Below are 16,872 nucleotides of genomic sequence, written 5' to 3' on the forward strand. Positions count from 1 at the left end.
TATTGGTCCAGCAATGGCCAATCTCTTTCAAGAACATTTTAATTGGCATTCATCACAAAGTTACAAACACCAAATAAAGCTCTATTTATCAACAAAGATTTATGTTGGAGTCCTATTATATCAAGCCGTGGCAGCCCCCACACATATTCGAAGTCATGATAATCATATCCATCACCCCGCTAGAATCTTTAAAATCTCATACATCACCAAAGTTGCGGTGATATTACACTTGGGGGCTTGGTCTTTCACTATTACAGCAGCTCATTCAAGAAAGCTACACATGGATATAGATAAAGATCAATCAATCTACCAAATAGAAAATGAAGCTTTTTAAGTTCAACGAAGCTACTACTCCATCTATGGAAGTTTCAGCTACATCAATCTATTATCGCTGTACCTATGAGATAGCCAATGCAGCCCACATGTCCAACAACGCCTATTTTACTACTCTAACAGTACTATCAGCCATCATCTCTAGCAGCCAACAACATTATATTCGCTCATTCACAAAGCCTTCAAGAAACATCTTCACTCGTACACACCCTTGCAAAGCAAGCCCATGCACTCGGGGGGCTGAATGTTGAGAACAATTTTTTCACACCACATAGCTTCATTCCATTGGCGACCCGTACCACATCAACATTAGCATGGATTTTGGGAAAACCTCTCTTAAAGCCCAAAAGAGCCCATATTTACACAAAAAGCGTCAAAGCCCATGGTTCAAGCTCATAGCACATCATCTCATTTTTGACTCATGATCCAAGCTCATGAGTCTCATCGGGGGAATTTTGGGAGTCGTGATTTGGAGGGCCAAGAAGTATGTTCAGTAAAGTTTCAGTGGTTCAAAGTTGATAAAGAAAAGCATGTTGCTTGGCATGTCTTCCCCAATTCCCTGAATTTTGACGGGTCAGTGTGCAATAGGTAACATTTGGTAAGCCTTTCATATCACATAACACTTAAAATGATAAAACTCCCCAAGCTCTTTACATAAAAATTAATGTTCATCATATAATATAAATTTAAAAATGTAATTATAGTATTTCATGTAGATTATATTATTATCATCTAAATCAATTCCAAGCACATGGCTAAATATATATTAATATCTCATTTCTAGCATTAAAATGCTCTCCTTACTCTCCAAGATTTGGTTAAAATACAAAAAGACCATAATTACATCTCTAAAACTTCATCAAATATCAACCAACTAGTCTATTACTTACCAAAATGATATATGGACTAAGCATATAATTTTCCAAAAGAAGAAACTTAGCCAAAAATACCAACAACAGCTCCAGCACATTCTACAATGGCTCTAGCTGTGGTACTAGAAATAGAAGGATCTCATAAAGATTATCTTACCATTTTTAGCCAAACCATGAATTTAATGCCAAATATTTTCCCTCCAAGCAAAAGATCTCATTTCATATGGCATCATTTGATGGCTAACAGCTTAACAGCTATGACAACACCTTTAAGTCTCTAACTTTGCTTCTTTTGGCTAAAAAACAAAATCCCACTAATGGAACCACTTACTTTGTCAAAGACTTTTCCTTATTTGCTAAATTTCCCTCCAACTAGTTCTAATCTAGTTACATGCTTGGCTCTATATAAAAAGGACCAAGCCACACACCAGTGAGGATCCCCTCTCTCATCCCCAATATTCTGAAACTTCACTTTGCTGCATATATCTCTAAATTCCTCCATACTTCTCCATCTCCCTTACAAAGATATCTCTTCTTATATAACACAATTACATTACACCTATTACACCACACCCTTACACACTATCCATCTCTCCCACACTTTAATATTCTGAAACTTCATCATTTTGCTACCCAAAAACACATCTCCATCTCATTCTTTATTTCTCATACAAAATCTCTCTTCTTAGAAAACAACATAACCCAGGACATAACATAAAAAACTACTCTAGCAGCAGTTTTAATCTCACGTGTTTACTATAATTAAACTCCATATTATCTATCTCACACTTCCATATATTTTACAAAAACATTCCTCACAAAATACCCATACATACTTCTCATACATCTTTAAACTCCATGTCTCACAATGTACACATATACAAGATCCATGTCCAACAAAGTATCTACATATAATTCCTATATGTATTACAAACACCATGTCTCACAAAATATATATAAATATATATATATATATATATATATATATATTCCTTACCATCTCCACACATCTTAAAACATATCAAATACTCTTCCAAGAACTTATTACTAAAAGCCCTTTCTTATGGAAGACATATATTTATAATGCTAAAAACCCTTCTTATGAAAGGCAAAAACTTATAAAATTAAAAGTCCTTTCTTATGGAAGACATATATTTATAATGCTAAAAGCCCTTCTTATAAAAGGCAAAAACTTATAAAATTAAAAACCCTTCTTATGGAAGGCAATATCACTCATACTTGACTAAAAAACTAAAAGAGCATTACATGGAGAAAATTATTTAGATGCACGATAAAGAGGATGAACTTAACCAACCTATGCACACGTCTAGACATATTCTCTCTCCCTCTAGTTGCACCCATTTTTCCCCTTCAATCATGAAGTCACCATCGAAGGACTCATAATATCATATTGTACCGCTGGATTCATTTTATCACGCTACTGAAACGTCATAAGTCCACTGCTATTCTACGGCTGGAGCTACAAACTGTGAAGATAAGTCAATCTTTCTCTATTTTCAAGATTACATTATTAAGTACATGTTAATTCATTATTATTTTACAGCTGGATGCAAGTTATTTTAATATCATCTCACTATTTAATGAACATGATCACACTAATACTTCATTAATGAACATACATATTAATAAATCGATCTACCACCATCGCACATATATTATTTGGACATGAACCACCATTGGACACATATTTTTTGGAAATGAACTACCATCGGACATATATTATTTGAACATGGACCAATGCCGAACATACCTTATATTGTTGAACATAAACCATGAACTGCGGCTGGATATGGACTATTGGACTCACCCCATTATTGGACATTTGATACCTAATTAATTATTTTCTAATATTGGACATCACTTAATAAACATAATAATAACATATCAACTCCCCATTTAATCAAAGCTATCACACTAAGTATATTATTTATTTATTTCAACCATTATCATGATTCTAAGACTTTGGGTTTCATCTATTTTGTAGGATTAAAAACATACCGAAAGCTATCGGTCTATGCGGCCCAATGTCAAGTTCCGGGTTGGACTCCCTAAAACAAATCTAGGCTTAGCAAAGTTACACTTCCAATAGGAGACACATGACTACACGCAAAAAATCACCCCCGAGTAAACAAGCTCTCTCTCTCTCTCTCTCTCTCTCTCTCTCAAATAAGGAATGGTTCTATCATGAACCCATCTGATCTTGAACACGATGCCATATTTGAAATCACTAGGTTCGAAGAATGGGACACAGGTCACTAGTTTGATGAGCTTGTTGTCAATGGGTTTTGTTGATATAGGTGAGGGATTGAAGAACCGAGAATTGTGGAAGTTGATTTGGGTTTGATTAAAGTTGATTGGAATTTGTTGAGATTGATTAGAATTGGATTTGAGTTTGCTGGATTTTGATTTTAATTTATGGAGATGTGGGTTCGTGTTCAATATCATTTGGTTTTTTTCCTTTTTTTTTTTTTTAAAAAAAATTGATGAATTATTATTATTTTATTTAGATACTGACATGGCATTTTTTATTGTAATTTTAGTAGCCATGTCAGCTTCAAGTGTGCCAACTAAGTCTACTGTTTGCCACGTAGGCAGTTTCCATGAGTGAGTTAATGGTATGGACCAAATTGATTACAAGTTGAAAATAACAGGGACCAAATTAACTGTTTTCAAAATGTAGGGATTAAATTGACTGTGAATCCAAAATGTAGGGACCAAAACGATGTTTTTTCCTAAAAACAAAGTAACTAAAAATGCATCTTAATTATGAACAATAATAATATACCACGCTCTGGAATAAAATAATAAATTCATGGTATTGCTTAGCTTTATTATATGTACTTAAGTGTGTGATGAAGTTTTCGAAGATGGTAATTTGGAAGGAAGAAGTTCCATCTTTCATCCAACACCAGTTGGATTTTGATGTATCTTCCAAAGTTTCAAGAAATAAATATGAATGACTTCTTCTCCAAATAAATTTAATAAAAAAACTGTACATTGTGTTTCTATTGGTGGATTTTATTATTAATTAATTAGTAAAATGTAAAGTTTCTTATAATTATGCTATTGATTTGGATTAAAAAGAGTTGGCAAATGTATATGTATCACCAAATAGCCCACAGCCTCAGCTTGGTGCTATTGAGGACCATGGGTATACCACTAGCCCTATGAAATAAGTCATGGACTGATTTTTTTTGATGATATATCATAACTATTAGGATTTAGGATACTTAAATTGATTTAGTTAGCATTGTCCAATGATGGCCATGGATTGAAATTTCCTCTTTTGGGCTATGTCGAACTAACCCGGCCAGTTTGGTGGTCAATAGCCCACTAGGCCCATGGGCTAAGTAAAAACAAGTCAGATCGGCCCAACCGAGTTCATTGCAAACCCTTATATGTATGGGAGTTTCAAATTTTTTAATTAAGAGTTAATGGCTTATATTCTAACTCCCAATATTTAATAAGTATAATATTTATGTGCATGGTCCTTTTTTTTTTTTTTTTGTAGTATAACTTACCCTACCCTCTCTTAAAAGTTACCATGGCTTTTGAGTGGAGTTTGTGGTATGTCTTTGTGTTAGAACCCCTTTCCCTCTCCCTTGTGTATGTGTGTATGTGTGTATGTTTGTTTCTCAAAAAAAAAAAAAAAATATATATATATATATATATATTTGTGAATAAATAGTTATAATTCTCATTTATATTGAATACAACCTGTGAACCTATAAATAGTTGAATCTTACAACCTATGTATGTGGATCATGATCACCTCACACCTAGTGTAACTTTAAGTAATAGAGTAATGCTACAGTCACAAACTATTTTACAACATTTTTACAAACTATTGATGTGGCCAATTTCTTTTGGTTTTCATCTAGGCACACCATTAACATCACTTTTTTATTTACCAATAATCACTCACCATGTTAGTAGTTTGTAAAAACTTTTGTAAAAAAATTTTGTATCTCTAGCATTACTCTTAAGCAATATTACTTACACCACCTTTTTTTTTTTTTTTTTTAAATGCCACTGTTGGATTATATGTTTTCTATAACATACATGCCAAATTTTGTGCCAATCAAATGATATTTACCATTCAATTCATAAGCCTATTTTTTAAACATAATTTTAAAGTACAAAAACTTAAAATTTAAACATTTTATAGATGATATAGTTATTAGGATCAGATCATTTTGAAAATTTGCAATCATGGAGGACATAAAAAGAATATTTTACACCAATAGTAGATTTGCCAAAATTTGCCACCAATAGAAATTTATTGAGTGGATTTGTCAAAGTATAAATGCATCTATCCATAAACACAAGATAATGAATCTACCCATTAACACAAGATAATGAACTAATACTTTGATATAAATGTGAATGTTTGATGATGCGGAGGGCCAAATGAAGAGAATTATCAAGAAATGTGACACTTGGCAGAACATTAGACCACTATAGCTAAGGTTTTTTTGATACAAGATAGAATTTCTACTCTAACTTAATCTAAGTGTATATGTGTGTGAAACTCCCTCCTAGAGACTTTAACCCCGACCCTTACTCCCCACACCCCATAAGTACTTATACTTGTGAAGTGACCACGGCACTAAGGGTGTGCGGTAATCTATAGCTAAGGTTATATGTGTGTGTATAGGAACATGATCAAGTACATGTGTAACTTTTTGTTAATGTTACACTAGTCAATATTTTTTTATTGGTTAGATATATTCCAAATTATATTGCCGAATTTTATATTATCGAATATTATTCATGATTTGATCAAGTATTTTACAAATAAAATAGTTATTGATCTCTTATCATCTAATTAAACTTTTTTTTTTCAAAAAAAAAAGGTGAATATAAAGAAACAATATAATATTTGAGCAACAATTTACTTTTTTTTAACTTATTTAGTAACATATAATATAAACTTATCAAATATAATCGATGATATGTATTATAATAAAATTTAATTTTGAATATTATAACAAATAATGGGTATTTTACATGAACCATAAAAATAACTTCTTATTAAAATTCTAAAAACAAAACTAAAAACATATGTGCATCATACAGGACATCATCTAATTTATATAAAATATTTATATGAAAATCACTTTATTTAATTAATTTAATTAACATAACTTTAACTATAATTTAGTTATTGATTATTATTATAGTTTTGTTAAAGGATAAAAACGTTTAGTGGTGGTGTTTACTATTTTTTTTTAAATAATTTTAGTGTTTATTATACATTAAAAAAAATTAAGTAAGTACCTCATAAAGAAGCTTATGTATGTTTGAAAAAAAAAATGAACCAAGTTTGACATATAATTTAACTTTTTTTTAGGCTAAAATACAAAATTCACCCTCTGAGTTTCACCACTTTTCATTTCAATCCTGTAAGTTTCAATTCTGTCATTTCAATCCTCTAAGTTTCAATTCTCCTCAATTTAGTCTTCCATTAACATCCATCCAAGTTTGCCATTAACCATATTTAATTTTTTTTTAATTATATATTTCTTAAATTAAAAAATGTTAATTTAACATTAAAAAAAAAAACCCCAAAAATTAACCCCCACCCACGTCGTCCATCACTCCATCCCCACACCTGAAGAACACAAAATAGAACCTAACTTTTTTCAGTTGTCAAAACATACTTTAACGACAAAGAGCAAGTAGTGACATTGGTGTTGTTGGGTTGGCTCGGTTCCAAGACCAAGCACCTCAAGAAATACGTGGAGTGGTACAATTCCAGGGGCTTTCATGCCTTCACTTTCGTCGTTGATGTCGGCAAGCTGCTGTGGTTTGATTTAGGCCAAAGAATTGAGCAGCGAATCGCGGTGTTGGCCAACGAGCTTGTATCCTAGGTTTCAAATAAGAAAGAGGATGATATAGAACGCTGCTTGGTTTTCCACATATTCAGCAATACCGGTTGGTTTGTGTAGGTTGATTGCTCTCTTAAAACTTAAAATTTAAGCTTTCATTGGTTTTAAAGGATCTGGTGTCAGCATTTATTAATTGTTGTTTGCCTTGGTTTTTTGCAGCTATGGTTCCATTCTTGAGATTTTGAAGGGTAGTGAAGAGACCTGATGCTAATGGAAAAGGTTAAAGGATGTACTATTGATTGGAGCAGTGGAGCCCTTTAATACTAGTAGTCTAATATTTTTGATTTCATAAAATAATTAAATAAAAATTAAATATGATTAACAGCATATGGATGGAATGTTAACGGAAGACTAAATTGAAGATGATTCAAATTTGGAGGACTGAAATAATAGAATGCAAACTTACAGATGAAAAGCGGTAAAACTTAAAGGGTGAGTTTTGCATGGAATGTTTGAAGAAAAAAAAATGAACCAAGTTTGACATATAATTTAACTTTTTTTTAATAAGCAAGTGTATAATCTAACTTATTGATGAATTCAAACCCAACTCTTTAATGAACCAATCTCAAACTTTTAATATTCAACTCAAGCACAACTCAACTCATTTACAATCCTTATTATATGTACTTTGCTGTCTTTTTCTACATCAGAACTAATCTAATGCTATCAACTACAAAGGTTAGGCCATTTTGTGATTGTATTCTGGTTATGTAATGTATTATATTAAAACACTATTATTACTATTTTTGTGTGTGTTCTAATAAGTATTACCATTTACTCAAAAAAAAAAAAAAAAAAAAAAAAAAAACCTAATCTAATGACTAATTAGGACAAGCCGCCAACCTTTTCTTTCTAGGGCATAAATTATTGACCAAGATTTGGCAAAGCACAAAACGTTTATACCGGCTTAAAGAAATTTTGAAAAGTTGACCAAAAAAGAAAAAAGTCCCACAGACAATTAAAGAATAGCAACTTCAAGATTTGTGTCATAAAAACTCGACTTGCCTACTAAAATCTTCCCATCAGTGCTATTGGAGCAGTGCTAGCTAAGGGCTTAGAATCCTTTTTGCCTCTTTTTTTCTTTGCTTTTTTTACAAATAATCTAACTTTTTTTTCTTTTTTGAGAGAAACAAATAATCTAACTTTTATTAATATTCATATAAGTCAGCTTTTAACTTTTTGTCACATTTAATATTAAAGTTATCAAAATTTATATTTTTTAATAAACATTATGCAAATAAACTACTGGAAATAAATTACTGCCAAACAGACACTAATTTCAAAAAAAAAAAAAAAAAAAATCTCCCATAGACCTCATAATCAATAAGAACATTTTCAAGAGTGCATTTAAATGGCTACTTAAGTCTTAAGATTACACTATTCTTCAATGTGAGTCCTCAAAATGATGTATATGTTCTTTCCACCTTTTTGTTCTATACCAAAATTTTCATCGTATACAATTCTACGAAACTAATATAATACTGTCCTAAAGTATAGAAAATAGCAAGAAAAGAGAGATTTATGAGAATGATATTGTATTTGAATGTCATCAACCACACCATATTATTTATAATACCAAATACACATCTCTTTCTTCTCTCCGTCTCTCGTGTGTTTTGTAACAAAGGATTAAACACATATACAGGAGGAGAGAGACTTAAAGCTGAGGTGGCCCCAAGTGAAGTAGGGTGGGTGGCTTGTCAGCCACCGGGCTTGAATATGAATAGATATACAACAAGGGAAAGCTACGCACAAAAATTTGACAAGTTTTTATACTTGTTGAAGTTGCAGATTGTTAATGGTAAATAAAAAAAATGATATTAATAATTAATCCAAATAAAAACAAGTAAAAGTTTGTCCACATAATTATAAAAATATTATGAAATTTTTGTATACGTAGCATTGTTCATCCAACAATAAATAGATCCTTCTAAAAAAACAATAAATAGATGACCAACCATGGCCTACAAGATTAAGTTTTTTTGGTCCCACCCTTGTCTGTATTTATCTTGTTCATTTTATCTTATTAGCTAATGTGACAGTATGCCATCACGGGCGGCATGGGAATCTTTGCACGCCAACTTTGACTAATAACATAGGTACATAGACCTTGGTCTTGACCACATTTTGGGAATTAATTATATGTTACCATAAACAACACACCCTGAATCACACAAATACTCTATAGCTTGGCAGCAAAAGAAGAAAGATGGTTGGGCAAGTTTCACATGAGGTGGAGGTAAACGTGTCAGCTAGTGAAGCTTGGGAGCTCTATGGGACACTTCAGTTTTCAAAATTGGTTGAAGAAGTGCTTTCGAATTTCATTGAGAAAATTGAAGTCATTGAAGGTGATGGAGGAGTTGGTACTATTATCAAGCTAACATTTGCACCAGGTATGTATCACAAATATTCTCTTGTCTATCTTTTTTTTTTTTTTTTTGAGAAAAGTTCTCTTGTCTATCTCATCCTTAATAGAGTCATAATCAATCGGTGAACTCATACTTCCAACAACTAAGATCTTTGCAGAAAGTTATGAAATTCGCATGAGAGCAAAGAGAACAACGTCTCTCGAATTTCCCAAGCAATCTATGTAGTGTCTTTAACAAAATTGCCTTGTTTTTTGGCCCAAGATTTAATGACCATCCGTTGCATAATCCAAACTAGTTAAAAATGAATGATCGATTAAGGTACTGTAAAGTTATGCTTCGAATTAATACTGCAACTTCTTTCCATTGAAATAGGCACTGGGTTTACCGGATGCAAAGAGAAGTTCACAAAAGTAGACAATGAGAGTCGTGTGAAAGAAACAGAAGTGATTGAAGGAGGATTTCTTGAGCTGGGATTTACTCTGTATCGTGATCGCTTTGAAGTAATCGAGAAGGGCAACGATTCATGCATAATAAGAAGCACAATTGAGTATGAGCTCAAGGAAGATGCTGCTGCCAATGCCTCGCTTGTCAGTATTGAGCCATTGGCAAACGTTGCTGAACTTGCCAAAAATCATCTCCTAAAGAACAAGACTGCTAAAGATGAAAAGTAAATCTCAAATTTGTAATCTTATCAGTGAAATACCAACTTCGATCCTTGTTCTGAAATAAAATGATAACAGATTTGGAGATGTTGATTGTACCTGAGTTTTGCAATAAATTAAAAATTGAAAATATAAGAGAAACCTATAAATATGCAATATTTATGTGAGTGTGTGTGTGTGTACACATATAACTTTTCCTATTTCTATGGATTTCAATGCATCTGAAATTATATGTCGTCTCAAGAACCTAATGATTTTACACATCTAATGAGGAAACAAAGAAAGCAAAAGAAAATTGAGGATTAGTTTGTTCCATAAAATCATTTGTCAGCAGTTTTGAAATTGAATGCACTACTCTAAACAGAGTAGAATCTGTTATAGCTTACTGTATCAGAGCAATTTTGTTAGGAACTCATTAGGAAATAATTTCGTATCATCATCAGAGTTAAAGATGAAAGCTTGCACTGATTGACCCAGCTACAGATATGGATTTGTTCATAAAAATACACACAAAAATAAATAAATAAAAATAAATAAATAAATTGTAATACCAAGGGATAACCAGAAGTCCTAGAATGTCTTTCAAATGCTAGAAGAACTAAAAATACCTTAACAATCATTGAAGTCATTCTTCCATGGCTGGCTGAGGAACATTTAAGCACTAGTACAGTAGTACTAATTTATTTAACAAGACATTAAGCATCTCTCTCGTGATAAGCAACAAGATATGAAGCCTCTTTACGGTAAACAATCTTAGTAATGTAACTTATAAACCCTTATATGGGGAATCAGCAAAAGACTAAAAACTTCTAGAGCAAATCTTCTCTCCTAATCAGCAAAACTCTTAATCAAACCAACACCTGCTTCACCAAATCAATTGAACTAACAAACATTCTAGCATGATCTTGTTTATATACGGCAAATGACCACTAATCTAGATTGAAACCTGACTGAAACTTTAATCCTAGTTAGGCATTGATTCATAGCATTTTCTAAATGGCCTACAACTATCCTGAATAAGTCAAAAAGAATTTATCTATGTGAGCAATAGTCAAAAAGAATCTCACTTTTCTTTAAAGGTGAGCCCCTATTCATCACAAATTTGAAACTTTGTTACAAACGACAAAATGAACAGAAAACAAATCAAATTTGGAATTCCTGGACAGCTAGGATTTTGAGGAATTTGGGTTAGAGTTTGGTGGGGAAAAGGCTAGAAAATAGTAAGGAATAGAGCTTCTAATAGTGATAAGAAAAAGTAAGATTTAAAGTAATTCATTTGCCAAATGTAACTGACAGAACTAGCCAAAACTGCACTTGGCCATCATCATCTCCCAAGTTTCAGAACAAAAATCTTATTAACTCCTATCGGCAATAACAGTACCGCAGTGCAAAAACATGATGCACTTCTAATCCACTTTGATGGTACGTATAAACACTACTAAGACTCATAAAAACTTTTTAGGAGAATTGTCTAATTTCTAAACAAGAATGAATGTCTTTGTTCAATAACTAATGCTACAACAGGACAGATATGTTCTGACATTCCATTACATTTTCCAATTCTGATCAACAAGAAAACTCTATGCATAAATAGAAACACATTAAAAAAGAACACAATCTTACAACTGCCTACTGAGATTCAGAATAGTTACTAATCAACAGCCATGGCATCTGAGCCCCCACTAGCATCCTCAATTCCATTCTTCAGCTCTTCAGTTGCAAGTCTCATCTCTTCAACCAAACTTTTCTGCTCTTCCTCTATGGTATTCTGCAACTCATCCACCTGCAGAAAGGTTAAAAAACATTAAAAAAAATTAACAGCATAATCTTCAGATAGAGTGGACCTATCATATTAAGTAGTCAACTGCAGAACCAGCATCCTACAATATATGAAATATAAGACATGCATGAATGACCATTTATTATTTAGAAGTAAAAGCTAGAATACCATGAAATGCAAAGGTCATGAGATTAAGACCTTGCTATCTAAATGCAAAACACAAGTGATTAAGGATAAAATGAAGAATAGATGTCGAAAAAGTTGACCAGAAAATACTTAAGAAAAAAATATAATGCAAATGGGATCATATTATACAACAGAATAAGAAAGGTTAACATTTGAATTACACAAGTGGTGGGTGAGTGGAGGTCTGAATCCCCTTAGGTATGTGAGTATTTACGTGGTTAAAAAAAATTACACAGCTAGAACTCAATTTTTTTCTTCTCCATGCAAAACAAAGGCCGTAAAACAGTTTCAATTTGAAAGAAAGAATGACGCCAAGAGCCTTGTAACTCAACTAACACCTATTATTGATCCAACGGAGACATTCAAGATTCAAACACCCCCACCCCCATAAAAAGTAAAAACCACTGAATTATTTTTTAAAAAAAAATTGGAAATAAAGAATGACGAACAGGAAAACAGTTAGCCAGTAAAACCTTTAGAAACAACAAAACAAAAATGTAGAAGGGGAAAAAACATCAGATAAGACAATCTTTAGTATTCCAAGAAGAGATGACGTTCCAATTCTGATACTATTTTTTTTATAATGGCCACCATACAGAGCTACAGCCCCTCTCTCAATTCATAAGTAAATGTTATCATGCAATTTATTTTCCAGAGGATAAGCTCATGTTCTGAAAATCAATACATTGCCTAAAGGAAAAGTTCTTCTGAAGTAAGACCAAACAAATAAAGAACCCATTAGAGGGGTGATATGACCATGCTCACCTAAGGACAATGAACATAAAGTTAATTTCAAGACCAATAACCCCTACCTACCAAACCCTATCCTCCCTTCCCCTAAAAAAAACCCCAACAAAATAGGAAAACCCCACTGTAACATAATTTAATACATACTTCCTTGGAAACCTTAAGAGATTTCTAACATTTTAATTTCTATATTGAATTCACTCATACCCTAACTACCAGAAAGAAAGAAAAAAAATCATGCCCATCTGCACTCATACAAACCAAAGGCAACTCTAACAAGCTCAAAAAAAACTTCAAAAGATGGTTATGAACTCCAAAACCAATATTTCATAATCCCAGCAAAACCCCAAGCACCAATATAAATGTTTTGAGTCAAATTAAGAGACTGAGGACATTATGCTGCTACCAGGTCCAATGAGCGTATTTAAAGAGATTTTTCAAAGTGACTCAACAAAGCCCCAATTTTCAAATCCCATGTAATTTTTCAAGAGGGGTAGAAATATACTCTTATGATAGAGATGTGGGATATTGATGCGGAGCTGAAATTAAGGACAAAGTCCCGAGATATTAGGGAAAATACCCTAAAATTAAATTTTCAGGCCTCTCAAACAGGCACCAGAATTGGCACCATGGGAGTTAGTGATGAGACAGGAACTTTCAAGCTGCAGCAACAGCGATAATTGGCATAGGCATAGACTAGAGGAGCCCAAAATTTCTAGTATAAATGACAAATATATTATCTTTGTTATAAACAATCACAAGCTTCAAGCAAATAAAACCAAGTGCACGGTTAATCATAATGAAATGGGAACAGAGGTCAGCTCCTGTTCAAATGGTACTTCCTCCCTCTTTAAGAACAGGGAGGATTGTAATGTCATGAATTCAAGACCCACTTGTGTCTGTAAAATGGAAATGCAAAAGCAAACAAATCATTAGAAAATGGCCACATACCACGTGCAACAAAAGGGCAAACTGTTTCTTGCGAAGCTCCAGCATCCTTGAACCAGCAATGTTCTCTGCATCCAACGCTGCAATCTCTTTCTCTAATTCCGTTATCATCTTCTGTGTCTCTGATCTTGGTGGCTGTGCAGCAATCAATTTCCTGATTGCCTCACACTCCTCTTTGTGCTGCCTCTCAATCTTACTCTCTTCAAGCAGCCTCTTAAGATCTTCTATGTCAGCCTGCGCTTGCACAATCTGCCTATTTATGTCATCTTTCAGCTCGTTAAAGTTCTCCTTCTCTCTCACGTTCGCATCAACAACCGCTTTGCTCTTGAGGAGTGGAATTTCAAATGTCGACATCTCCTGTAAGAAAGCTTTTGCAAGCTTCTCACAGTCACCATAATTATCCGTATCCTTCTCAACCTCAACCACAAAAGAGGTGAACTTCTTCTGAAGTTTCTTCAACGGAGGCTCACCCCTTGTGGTCGTGGTACGGGTGAGAAGCCTATGTTTTATAATAATGTCATCGTCAAGCGGGCTAAAAGCATAATTTGCTGTTACCGCTTCTCCCCTACCAGAAACTTTCCTTCCTTTTAGCATTTGATCACAGTGACTTTTTACTCACACTACATTACAAGTTTTCAAAACACATTCAGGTGTATGCCACAATCTGCATCTGAAACATGTATAATTAAATATGCATATTTTCCGAAACATGTGTTCATCACATTATCAGTCCTAAACACAAAGCACCCACTTTTCCAGTGAATGAGATCAGGGCCGGCCCTTCCCTTAGGCGAGTTAGGCAATTGCCTAAGGCCCCCAAAATTTTAGAAAAGAACCGGGTAGTAGATGATTTAGTTTCAAATGAATTACAGAAATAATCTGGCACATCCTTTTAACCAAAAAAACAAAAATTTTGGTAAATCCTATTAAACATTGGTTCTAAACAAAATCATTGACCAAAAAACAAACAGATAAACTACAAATCCGGTCTAAGAGATTAACCACAAAACAATCACAAATCAAAACCCTAAAAATTTTACCTTTCTCTCTAGTCTCCAGTCTCCACTGTTCAGTCTGTTCTCATCTGCTCAACAGACAACAGCTCAAGGCTCAAGCCTCAGCCTCTCTCTGATTCTCTGCTCTCCGCCTCTCTCAAGTCTCAACTGCTCACCTCACCTCACCGTATCAGGTTCTGAGGTTCAGGAATCAGGTATAAAATTATAAATATTTGGGCTTTTATTTGTTAAGAACTTAAAATAACTTTGTTTATTTGGGCCCTCCCTGGACTGGGCGTTAAGTTTGGGCCTTCACGTTTTTTTTTTTTTTTTTAAAGCCTGCATTTTTTTTTTTTTTTTTTTTTTTGGTTATAGATAGGATTTGTTTTGTGTTTTTTTTTTTTTTTTTTTTTTTTTTGTACATGGGTCTTATTAATAAGTCTTGTGTCAGTGTTATGGCTCTGCTTAAATTTTTTTTATGTTTGTGCTTAATTTTTTTTTAATTTATGCAAGTTGCAATTGCTAAAAACTTGTTATTGTTCAATGAAACTACAACAATACTTTTTATATAAATCAGGTTCTATTTCTCATTTGCTCTACACTTGAAAGTTATTTTTTATTTTAGTCTTTATAAATATATTTTTTGATTAGAAATGTCTACTAGAAAATATGCATCTGGATATGAAAAATTTTAAAAAGAAAAAAAAGAAGAAAAATTAATTGAGTCTCAAAAAAGATCAATGGATAAATTTGTTATTAATAATAAACAAAATATAATACAAAATTTAGATGAAAATATCACAAATGAGCAAGAAATTTACCAAAATAATTTAGAAGAAAATGATGTTCAATTTTGCAATACAACAAATCTTGATAATGAACTTCAAAATAATTTAGAAGAAAATGAAAATAATGAAGAAAAATATGATATAAAAATATTAGATAAACATTAATTTAATTAATATATAAGTATAAAAAATGCCCTATTTTTAGTTCTTGTCTTAGGCCCCAAAATGTCTAGGGTCGCCCCTGTTTCCCTCTCATCCTCTCTCTGCCTCAACCCACATCACACCGTGCTCCATGGCTGACCACCAAGCTCTCCTTCTAAACCTCCATGGCTGAAACTTTTCAAGCTCATCACCTCCAACCACGCACCACTGCCGAAACCCAGCCAAAATCAAATCATAACCACTACCACGGCCAAAACCCAGCCAAAATCAAATCGCAACAAAAACCCAGAAGCCCACCAAATCACAAATCAAATCACACCCACCGAAATCAAAGCACAAAACCCACAAAACAACCAAAATCACAAAATGAAAACACTGAAAGTGGACCCACCGTTAAAAAAACATATATTTGTTTTGTTATTATATTTTAGAAGAAGAATCATCTTGTTGAACTAATTTTAGATCCAAATTAATCAAACACATACCACAAGCAAGAATGATAGACTGAAAGTAAAGTAAAAAAAAATGGTATTTCCCAGAAAAGTGTTTTCAGAAAATAGAAAGGGTAAGCAAAATATAAAAATTATTTGCTTCATAATCTTAAATAAATAAATAAATAACCAAAAATCACACACCATAATCCAGTGAAGTCTCGTGAGCCACAATTTCACCTAAGAGGATCATCTGAGTTAAGAGGAAGAGATTTTCATAGTCTTTGGCTCGATAGCACAATCTTCGATTTCCTTTCTTGACGTGACTTTCACTCGCTCCTCTTCTGTCAGCCTAAGTGACGTATAAAGAGAAATAAAAGGAAGAAGAGCAAAACACCGCGTAAAAAAGAAGAAAAGAAAAATGGTGAGAGAAGAAAGACAGATTGAGATCAGGTACACTGTCGTAGGTATTTTTTTACGTTGCATACTCTTTTTTTTAACTTTTTAACTCTCATTTAATATATTTTATTTAATGGTTGAGATTGAAAGTTGTTTTTTCAACTTTTAATCTCAGTCATTAATTACAATTGTATCAGGGTATTACACCTGAATCTGAAAAAGACAAAGATACCTACACATACACATATAAACATACATAAATATAAGCACGCATAAACACATATACAT

The 16,872-nt window shown here is 32.9% G+C and overlaps 2 protein-coding genes across 4 annotated transcripts; one reads left to right on the forward strand and one right to left on the reverse strand.

Annotated features, from left to right (window-relative positions):
* Nucleotides 1-9,258: 9,258 nt before the first annotated feature.
* Nucleotides 9,259-10,304, forward strand: LOC126699956 (norbelladine synthase-like). Its single transcript, XM_050397930.1, has 2 exons — nt 9,259-9,510; nt 9,859-10,304. The coding sequence occupies exons 1-2, from the start codon at nt 9,327-9,329 to the stop codon at nt 10,155-10,157; spliced, it is 483 nt and encodes a 160-aa protein (XP_050253887.1). The 5' UTR covers nt 9,259-9,326; the 3' UTR covers nt 10,158-10,304.
* A 1,289-nt stretch (nt 10,305-11,593) lies between these two features.
* On the reverse strand, nt 11,594-15,033 carry LOC126699957 (THO complex subunit 7A). Of its 3 annotated transcripts, none has more exons than XM_050397933.1 (3): nt 14,850-15,033; nt 13,813-14,473; nt 11,594-11,931 (listed from the first exon to the last, which is right to left on the reverse strand). In XM_050397933.1, exons 2-3 carry the CDS (start codon nt 14,401-14,403, stop codon nt 11,800-11,802), a joined length of 723 nt encoding a protein of 240 aa, XP_050253890.1. In that variant the 5' UTR covers nt 14,404-14,473; nt 14,850-15,033; the 3' UTR covers nt 11,594-11,799. The 3 variants fall into 3 exon arrangements, with proteins under 3 accessions (XP_050253890.1, XP_050253889.1, XP_050253888.1); XM_050397932.1 differs by having other exon boundaries at nt 13,813-14,479; XM_050397931.1 differs by having other exon boundaries at nt 13,813-14,429; nt 14,850-15,032.
* Between the last annotated feature and the right edge of the window lie 1,839 nt (nt 15,034-16,872).

This window comes from Quercus robur, chromosome 9 (genome assembly GCF_932294415.1).
Source record: "Quercus robur chromosome 9, dhQueRobu3.1, whole genome shotgun sequence".
Taxonomy (NCBI): domain Eukaryota; kingdom Viridiplantae; phylum Streptophyta; class Magnoliopsida; order Fagales; family Fagaceae; genus Quercus; species Quercus robur.

Bases quoted from the DNA above. Each gene is read 5' to 3' on its own strand.
- LOC126699956 (XM_050397930.1), top strand. From the start codon at position 9,327: ATGGTTGGGCAAGTTTCACATGAGGTGGAGGTAAACGTGTCAGCTAGT. The intron at 9,511-9,858 runs GTATGTATCACA...CCATTGAAATAG, and splicing joins CAAGCTAACATTTGCACCAG to GCACTGGGTTTACCGGATGC.
- LOC126699957 (XM_050397933.1), bottom strand. From the start codon at position 14,403: ATGCTAAAAGGAAGGAAAGTTTCTGGTAGGGGAGAAGCGGTAACAGCA. The intron at 11,932-13,812 runs GTATGTGGCCAT...ACCTTTCTGCAG, and splicing joins TTGCCCTTTTGTTGCACGTG to GTGGATGAGTTGCAGAATAC.